This window comes from Diplotaxodon limnothrissa, linkage group LG14 (genome assembly GCF_057381915.1).
Source record: "Diplotaxodon limnothrissa isolate DT_005_m linkage group LG14, D_limnothrissa_male_GT1.1, whole genome shotgun sequence".
Classification (NCBI taxonomy): domain Eukaryota; kingdom Metazoa; phylum Chordata; class Actinopteri; order Cichliformes; family Cichlidae; genus Diplotaxodon; species Diplotaxodon limnothrissa.
Genome location: NC_140609.1, coordinates 5144309 through 5153915, shown reverse-complemented (window position 1 = coordinate 5153915; position 9607 = coordinate 5144309). Strand labels below are relative to the sequence as shown.

Genomic DNA, 9607 nt, shown 5'->3' with positions numbered 1-9607 from the left:
AATTGCTCTGGGCTCCTTTGATCAGCTCCATCACCTAGTGGGGGTGGGGGGGGTCATAGTTTGGTCCCACCTTCGCTGTTGTGATTGGTGTGGGGGTAGGGACAGGCTTGGGGCGTCGGGGGATTCCCCAGAAGCGTTTTGCTTGGAGGGCTCAACCCGGGGTTGTGGTCATGGCCTGTTAAGGGCTCTGTTGGCTCTTAGGTGACGGTTTCCTCATGGCTGCGTGCAGCGGGGCTAGGGGAGGGTCTGTGCTGACGGATGTGGGTTACTGACCTGGGAGCCTGGCTCTCCCTGGGTGGGTCCAGGGCAGGCGGGGGGTTCTGGGGGTGCTCCGTCTCCGGGCTGGGGCCCTGGCTGGGCCTTGGGGGCTTGGGTCCTGGTTGGTGTGTCACCGGGGTTGTGGGCAGGTGGGTGTATGGGGGCTCAGCCCTGGTGCAGGGTGCCGCCGGTGCATCAAGCCACCTGGGGGGCTCTTCAACTGGTGGGGGAAGCTGTTACATCTTGCAGGAGGTCTCCTCTCTCCAGGAACTGACTCTGCAGGTGGGGAGAGATATAGGAGAGGTGGAGGAAGATCCTAGCCTGGGCGTCTATGTCTGGAAGATAAGTGGATGACGGGGTGGGTGCAGTTTTCTCTGTGGTGGGGTTGGGTGGGCTGCCCCGGGCTCTGTGGGGCCGGGCGGCGCTGCTGAACTGGGCCCCGGTCCGGATGGGCCTGGCTAGGAGGAGGAGTTGGCCGTCCGATTGGGGTCTGGAATGTGGGGCCTCCCTGCTGCTGCCGAGTCGGGGCAGTCTGCTTCTCTCCACCCCAGGGAAAAGGGTAACACTACCTGGGTCTAGGTGCAGTTTCCCCCTCCAGGGGCAAGGGTACCTAGACCTGGGGCTTAGAGTACGCTTGGGGAGTGTGATTGTGTGTACAGTGTCTCTTTATGTCTGTCTCCACGTTGGGTGAGTGCTGAGTAACTGCATATGAGAGCATGAGGGTGGGAATGGATGTCTGTATCTGCGTGTGCCTGTTTGTTTGTGTCTATATGTCAGGTTGGGTATCAGACGCCACCTCACTAGGGACATCTCAGGCCCTCCATGGTATGGAGGCCTTTCTCCCCCCACCACTCCCCCTGCCAGTGGCAGACATCGGTGCATTGGTGGTTCTTTGTGTCCGGGGATGGGCGTCCAGGTACCCACCGGCTCACTCCTTGGCGGCCGCTTATCGGGGCCTGGAGCCTGGGGCTCGCTCGGGCTCCTTCGGGGGTGGGGTGCCCTCGGCCTCTCGGCCTGGGGCTCGGTCACTCTGGCACAGCTGGCTGCAACCCCCCCCTGGCTTCTGCTCCACGGCTGCTGAGTGACCCCTCATCTGGGGCTCTCCTCAGCTCTTTCCGGGTTAGTGGCACGGTTTCCCCTCCGTTGGTCTTCCTTGGTCTCCTTTGCTCTTACGGCCTCTGGATGTCTGGAGCCTTGATCTCCTCCATACCTGCTTCATGCCCAGGAGGATGGGGCTTTGGCTCCCCACACCCTCTAGCAGATCATTATATGAAGGAACCTTTTAAATACAAGCGTGGTCACGCTCACAGGTATACACACGGGTGCTCACACAAAAAAACGACACCCTTTTTGGCTCCTACCTCAAAGCACACTGTGCGCTGTGGATCTTACGTGCTGCACAATAATATTTAATATTTAGTATTTACTGTTATATTCACATAGATCATCGCGATGTTGTTGTTTATTATATTGCTCTCTTTTTCTTTGCTTGTTTTCTCTTTTTTCTTTCTCAACAGGTGATCCAGGTGATTGATATATGTATTTTTTGTCTGTTTGTTTTGTTAGTTTTTGCCCCTTATCACCGTCCCTCTTCCCCGCTCTTTTTCTTTCCCTCTTTCTTTCTCCCTTTTCTTTTCCCCAGTCAAGTCTGTCCCACAGTCGATGGTCATTGTGAAAAATAAGTCATCTTTAAATAATCAATCCCAGGTGTTATGGGGAACATCATGGGAAAATGTCAACCATCGCCATTGCTGAATAAGTGTATTTGTAATATTTTATTATAAGTTTATTCAATAAATGAGTTCAGGTTACTGAGAATTTAATTTGGAGAATAAGAGTTGTTTTAGCAAATCTCTACAGCCCCCTCAGACAATAAATGTTTTTTGTTTGTTTGTTTTTAAAATAATCCTAATCTTCTAATAATCTTTATTTATTTATTACTTGGAAATAATCATAGGAAAAAAAAGACTTGGTCTGAATAGTGTCAGCCAATGATTTTTGGGAAGTGTTTATTACCCTCTGTGTAGCTTACCTGTTCTCACTAGTGGCCCCTAAGTACACTGCACCCAGGCAGTAGGAGAGCATGCTCTCCACTGAGGAGCAGTGCTGCCGGCAGCAGCTTCCATCCAGGTTATTTTTCCTCAGGACATGGAGGAAGTGCAGCCACTGCTGGGTTTTCTTTACCAGGGCATTGGTGTTCTGGGTCCAGGTGAGATCAGCAGAGAAGTGGATGACCCGAAACCTGAAGGTGGAGGCAGATTCCACCTTTTCTCCATTTATGATGAGAGTGGAGTGGATCTGTCTGTGCCTCCTGATATCCATGAGAAGTTCTTTCATTTTAAGGACTTTCAGCTTCAGATTGTTTTCTGGTGACAAATTCTGTACCTCCTCCATACCTGTGCAGAGGGGGTGGCAGAAGGGGTTTGAGCACCTGCCCCTTTCCAGAAGGGTGCCCTAAGTGCCCTTTTCTTGAGACATTTATTTTTTTTAAATTTTTTTAATGTGTGTGTGTGCGTATGCAGTCCTGCCTGTACCCCTCAACAATAACATTTTATTATTAATTACAATTTTGCTAAATAAAAGGATCTGGCTTGTGTTAGTCACATGACGACCATTAACCAATGCTCGTCCTTGAGCAAGCGTGCTCTGCCATCGAGGGTGAACAAGCTCACAACGAGCATGCACATTTTTTGCTGTTTTCAAACATGAAAATTGTGAAAAAATTATGATAACTATGAAAAAACTATGATGACTATGAAAAAACTGTGACAACTATGAAGAACTGTGGCAACTATGGTGAGCATAACAGATGACCTGACAGTGAACAAAGGAAAACAGAGGACTTAATACACACAGGAGGTGATCAGGGGAAGTGGGAACACATGGGGAAACAGCTGACTGAAATAAACATAATGACACCACAGGGGAGGTGAACCTCTGGAATATTATCAAGAATTTGGAGACTACTGCTCAATTCCAGGTTCTTAAACATCAGTGTCTCCGGTGTGGGTAGGAGTGTCCCATGAAACGTGTTGTCTTCTCCCTGAAGAATGTCGAGGGCCACTGTAAATGGCCTCATGACAGTGCAGTACTCCCTTTAGGACTCATGTTCCTGCTCTGTCATGGCTGTCAACCCAAACTTGGAGAAGATGGTGTTCAGCTCAACCAGAGAAATCTCGCAGATTTTAGCCATGGAGTCATAAAACGAATTCCATCTGGTAGTGCAAGGAACTAGCAGTTTCTTTCCAATAATGCCATCCACTGTCTCTGCGGCCACTTTTGAATGACTGGCCTTGTTCCATAACCCTGTGCACTTTGTGGTAGCACTTCTATATACCACTTTTACTTCTGGTCGTGATAGTAACTGCTTGTCAACATCATTTCAAGAAACAAGGTTTAATGTGTGCGATGCACATCTCTGATGTGGTCGCAAAGTGATCACCACACCAACATTATCATCATTGTCATTATCACCAACACGGTTTTTTAAGGCATCGTTCATGTTTGTAAAAGTTACCTCATCCTCATCCTCATCATTCTTAGAGTCATCCTCCTCAACTGGCTGGTACTTTTTGAAGGCCTTGACAAAATTAAGGCCCTTGTCCATCACAGTTGATGTTATTTTGTGGGATATGCCGTAGTGTGAGTGAATCTTGTCCAACTCAACAGCAATATTATGGTAATTTTACACCAAAATTGCTTTTATTATTTGCTGTACAGATGTTTGGTGACTAGTTTTGTTGAAGCATGTGACGTTGAGAGGTGCTTTATAAGATTCGAATTGCTTACAACTTCTGTGTAGAACTTCAAGGTGAAATAAGTGAACTGAATCCACTTATGAATAAGGCTGAAACCTGACAAAATCTGGAAGATATGAACTGCTGTGAATATTATATTTCCCTGTAAGTTCTTGTTTCCTCAGAACCAGGCAGTCAGTGATGGGAATAATGACGTTAAAATAAACGGCATTACTAACACTATTACTTTTTTTAGTAATGGGTAATCTAACTAATTACTTTTTCTATCATTACAAGGCAAATGTGGTGCAGGCACTCAATCAACAGAAGCCCCCAACCTGTTCACATCTCTAATCATTTTGTTCTTCCCCACTCGGTAAAACACCAACCGATATTGTTTTCCACTGTTAGTTTTCTTCCAGGAGCCAGACCAGGCGACACAGAAGGAACCCTGAAACTGCTGCCTAAGGATAAATATGTTTTTTCAGCCACTGTCGTTTCCCTCTCTTCTTAGATTGCCTGAGATCTTCAGCCTGATTAGCTCCTATGCCTTGTTATTTTGCATTGTGATTTACACAACTCTGCGTGTTTCAGTGATATTAGGGTGATTATGGTAATCCCAGGCAGTGTCAAGCAGCCCAATGACAACGAAGGTTGGTTAAGAGAAGAGAGAATGATTGAGTTGGATGGCAAAAACAGACATTTTATTGGGCATTTAGGGTTATTTTTATAATGTTTTTTTTTTCTTTTCTTTTTTTTTACTGTTTTGTTTTTGCTGTTTGCTGTGTTGTTTTCTGTGTTACATACCAATATTTGGATATGCACTGTTTACTGTAATGACCCTAATATCACTGAAAAGCACAGGGTTGCTGCCAAAGGTTCAAGATTATGGTACTTTGGCCTAAACGTTTGACCTAAAACCAATGGGAGCACCTGCGCTCCCATCAGATTTAAGCTGTTCTGTTTTTTTGGGTCCATCTCTGTGACACATGACAATGGCTGCAAGTGCAAGAATGCAACCAGAGAGTGGAAAAAAAACAAAAAGGATTTTTAATATTTTCTAAACCAATTATATTTTCTACTCTAAGCATGCCATTAGTTCCACTGGCATATATCAAATCAACAAGGGCTTCTGGAAGTGTGTATTGTTCCTTGCACTGGGTAGACAAAAACAAACTTTCAGATTTCTAAATTCAGTTGATATCAGCAAGTTTCACACATCTGTTTTTATTAACATTAGTATACATCTTACAAATTACTAATTGTAATCCTTTAGATCCAAGGATGAAAATGCTTCATTACTGTGCACAAACATTATATTATAACAGAATTTTGGAGTCATGCATAGTGAATAGCTGTTCATAGTTACATTCTAGACAGTTAATTTAAAATCAATTGCTTTTGCTTTTTTTTTTTTTTTTTACCCTTTTGTGTTTGTTTTCATGAAATTTTGTGTTTTATGTGCTATTTCACTCCGAATAGTTTTTTCTTTGACAGCAAACAAGAGTTGCAGCTTGAGGTTATTGTGGTAGAACAGAAATCAGGAGAAAATCAGGAGAACTGTGTGTGTTCAACACACACTAGAAACAAAATAGCCCCTTTTTGTACAACAAAAGCCATGCATGTGGTTTTTAATTACTTGTATCTGTATATATATATATATATATATATATATATATATATATATATATATATATATATATATATATATATATATAAAATTGTACATACGTACACATTTAAAGTGCAGAAAATGTTTATCACAATTATAGTACAGGTCTGCAACGAATCAAGCAGATAATGATGGTTATAGAGAAATGGAGAGCAGCAGAGTGGTCTTGACATACAAATCACTGGCAATGTTGTAATCAGAAGTTGTCAAATTTCTTTTTCATTAGTTGTCAGTCTAAAGAGGGTAGAGCTTATTGTATGTGAAACTTGAGACAAAACAGAGTGAGTTTAAATGAACACTAAGAATCTTATTTCTGAGTACATTTTAGTTCTTGAATGCATTCTGTTGAACTCATTAAACTGAAGTCAGCATTAGGTCCTCCTTCTTGGTTGCTGATACAAGATTTAATTTAATAATTGAAAACTTCATTACTTTATAATATACAGTGATAGATAGCTTGACCGCCAAAGAGAAACAAAACAAAGCGTTCTTTGTTTTTATTGTTATAGTTTCCGTAAATTCTGTAAATTGATGAACATCTTTTCATCATTTTGTCCATTTGTAGTGTGTTGGGTCTTTTTATGTAAGTGTAATGAAAGTAACTTTATAATGAAATGACTACAGCTTTACAGTTTTAAAACCTTCTCAATAAGGGGGTTTGACAACATTTAACTTATTAATCCATTGCACACAAATGTGCGGTCCTGCAAACACATGTAAACATTTATGCAATATGAAGCATTTCTTGCACCAGTTGTGCATGGTGACTTTTAGTTTTAGTTTTATCTGCCTTGCTTGCCCTGAAAGAATATCACTGGTTTGAGTTTTTGACTCAAGTACTATATTTTTTTTCCCTTTTCACGCTACAATTGTGGAGTTTCAAAAATATTTTATGTTGTGAGGGCATACGATGCAATTGTCTAAAAATAAAGTTACATTACTGTTATAAATTAACTGCTATTCTTCACTGCTGCCCCCATTTGATTACTTCATGATTTGGAGAAGATGGAGCCTTTTGGTGCATGTCTTCCTGCCCTTACGCCACTCTTGGCTCCAGCATGAAGGCCACCTTCATGGGCCTGTTGGATCCTGATGGCTTCTCTCAGGTTCTGAGCTCGGACTTCCTTGTTCTGGATTTCCTCTGCTACTCGACTAGGGAACCATCCCCTTTCACCATCATGGAGCCGTTCACCCATCATCCAGCCTGGAATAAAGAAGACCAGACCCAAGGTGACCAAAGACAAAATTACAGAAAATAATGCAGAAACCAAAACGTATTAGGTAGAAAAAGCAATTGTTTTTGATAACAAACATAAGCAGATTTTGTATCTACATACCATCATCTGTTCTCTCTAGGAGGTTCAGAACATCAGCCATTTCAGTAGAGAGTTCATCTGGTTCCTGAGCTGAGTATGACTGAATACACTGCACCTGTGGAGAATCTGATAAAAGTCATAGACAACTTAAATTCATGTCTACACAGACAAAGAAATTTACTTGTGGGTTCCGTATTCTGTCTCACCTGGTTGGTGGGCACTAGTAGACATAAAGCGTGTGCGCCGGTTAGGAGTGAGTGCACATATCCATCGAAGCTTATCACTCCTGCCCACATGATAGTACTGATTAATAATCATTTAAAGAAAACCGACTACCACGTTGCTTTATGGTATTTTCACCTTTTTTTGCAAGCAGACAGTCCATACAAAACAATTTAAACCTGTAAGATCCAAGCCAATGCCATGACTCCTTCCATAGAGGGAATTGTAGAACATGTGATCTTGGACCATACTTGGAGCATGATTATTCCTGCTCCCCACTGACCTGCACTTACTCTGCATTTAATGATCCAGGCAAATGTACACTTTAGTTTGTCTCAGTAGTTCAGCTTATCAATATCATGCACAGACTTGTTTCCTACATGAACTTATGGAAATTTCTTTACAAACTACAATGAAGTTCATGATTTCACCCATTCTGTGGCATAACTGGAGACATTTCAGAAGTGGTAAAAAGCTTCAGAAGGACTAAATTGCTTTACTTAAACAATTTTGCAAAGTTTGCTCACATACAAAGGAAGGCCCAGTCCTTTAGGTTTCTTGACTGTCGCAATATTTTTCTTGCCTTGTCATATTTTTCCTGTCTTTACACTGTATTTTACAAATAATGGAAATAGAAGACATGATAGAAACTGCTTAATGGAATCCTAAGAGGATTCTTCTCTGAATACTCACATACTGGAGGTCTTGAGCATATAGTTGACCTCACGCTCATCTTGGTTCTCAAGCAGCTTAAGATTAAAAACATTGGCCAGCTGCTGACCTTGGTCTTCAAGATCTTCTGTTCTCAACATGGCCCGTGTACAGGAGTCAATAACCTGGAACTTGTCCCCACTGGTAACAGTGTAACAGAATTAATATCCCCTGTTTTACAGAGCAACAGTAAAATAATCTGTTGTAATCTAAACATTTCGCAGTTTCCACTTTATTTGGCACACTTTAGTAAAGTAGTCTAAACAGTAATCCTTAGTAAAGATAGCTTTTAGTTTTTAGTGAAGCTGTTTTAAACACATTATTTAATTTATCGTCAGTACAGTAGGAGGGAATATCAGCTTATTATATAATTATATAATTGACTAAACTAGCAAAAAAGGTAGACTAATTAACTAGTCTAAAACTAAGAAACTAAGAAAATTTGAAAACCATTTATGAATAATGCAAGCTGTTCAAAAATTCATAAAAATCACTTAAATAAGAGTTAAAATCTAAAATAACAAAACAATAACTCATCGATACATTTTCTTCCGCTTATCTGAAGTCTAGACTAGCTAATCTTAAGCTAGCGTGTTGTAGGTTCGACCCTCCTGTTCCAGAAAGAAATTAGCAGGAACACCAGAGGGGCAAAATACAAGCTACAACACAACGCTCCAGTGGACATCAACATATATGTCCTACCAAGCACGGCCAAACAATTTTCTACATGTATATCACACCACAAACATAACTAAGTGTCTTACTGAACATGATCCGGAATCAGAATCAGATTACCTTAATAATCCCTAAGGAAATTATGTTATGTTATGTTATGTTATGTTATGAATCCTACCATCCATGAGCAGGAAAAAGATCTCGGCTGTGGGTATACCCTGGATGTTTAGTTTGGTTGATGAGATTTTTAAGAAGTGTTATATTTGACCAAGCAAATAAAGGTTTTTGTCAAAAGACTGAAATTCAGAACTGAACCTAAATCAATGTCAGGTGCCAATTAAATATCTATTCAAAAAATTTACAAAACTATTGTGTTAGAGTACTTTACTAAATGCTTACCTGCGTTTGGTGACCAGCAACAGATTATTGAAAAGGAACAGGTAGACAGGCTGGTAGAGCTTACGGCTTCGCATGGTCCTAGTACTCTTTGGTCCACCCATTTGCTGTACGTCGCCCTTCTTTAGCAACCAGCGTGAGTGGGAAATGATGGGCACAGACTACAAGGTTAAGAGAAATAACAAACAAAAAGGGGTACAGACTTACTGAATTGTTCCAAAACAGAATACATTTGGAAATTCAATTAACATAGCAGTGACCATTTACCCACAAGCAAAGAGAAAGCAGTTGCTTTGGGTGATATGGAAAACATCTCAGTCAAAGAGATAAACACAACTGTTTATTAATGAATGTTTAATTAACAATGAGAATAATAGCCAGCTCAAGATGTCCATAAATCTAAATCAATTATCTGAAACAATACATTTTCTCTGTGTGTCAAAAAGAAACAGGTACATGTTGGAACCAGAACTTGACCAGAATTCTCCTTAGACTTCTCATTTGCTGCATGTCTTGCAACAAATTAACAAATGAAGGTCAAACAGTTCTTGATCTCCGTTAGGTGTTTTCTTTGCTGCAATTTGAGCAAGAAAACCTAACTCCCGATGTTAAAAGGAGTC

General features: G+C 41.3%; 1 protein-coding gene across 2 annotated transcripts in view; it reads right to left on the bottom strand.

The window, feature by feature from the left end:
• Nucleotides 1-6656: 6656 nt before the first annotated feature.
• Nucleotides 6657-9607, bottom strand: part of ngef (neuronal guanine nucleotide exchange factor) — a 35961-nt gene continuing 33010 nt past the window's right edge. For both annotated transcript variants that reach the window (XM_085370875.1, XM_085370876.1), the window contains exons 11-15: nt 8991-9148; nt 7899-8057; nt 7190-7269; nt 7005-7109; nt 6657-6871 (exon numbers count right to left, since the gene is read on the bottom strand). In XM_085370875.1, coding sequence (XP_085227001.1) covers nt 6657-6871; nt 7005-7109; nt 7190-7269; nt 7899-8057; nt 8991-9148 — 717 coding nt within the window. The remainder of the gene's footprint in view (nt 6872-7004; nt 7110-7189; nt 7270-7898; nt 8058-8990; nt 9149-9607) is intronic.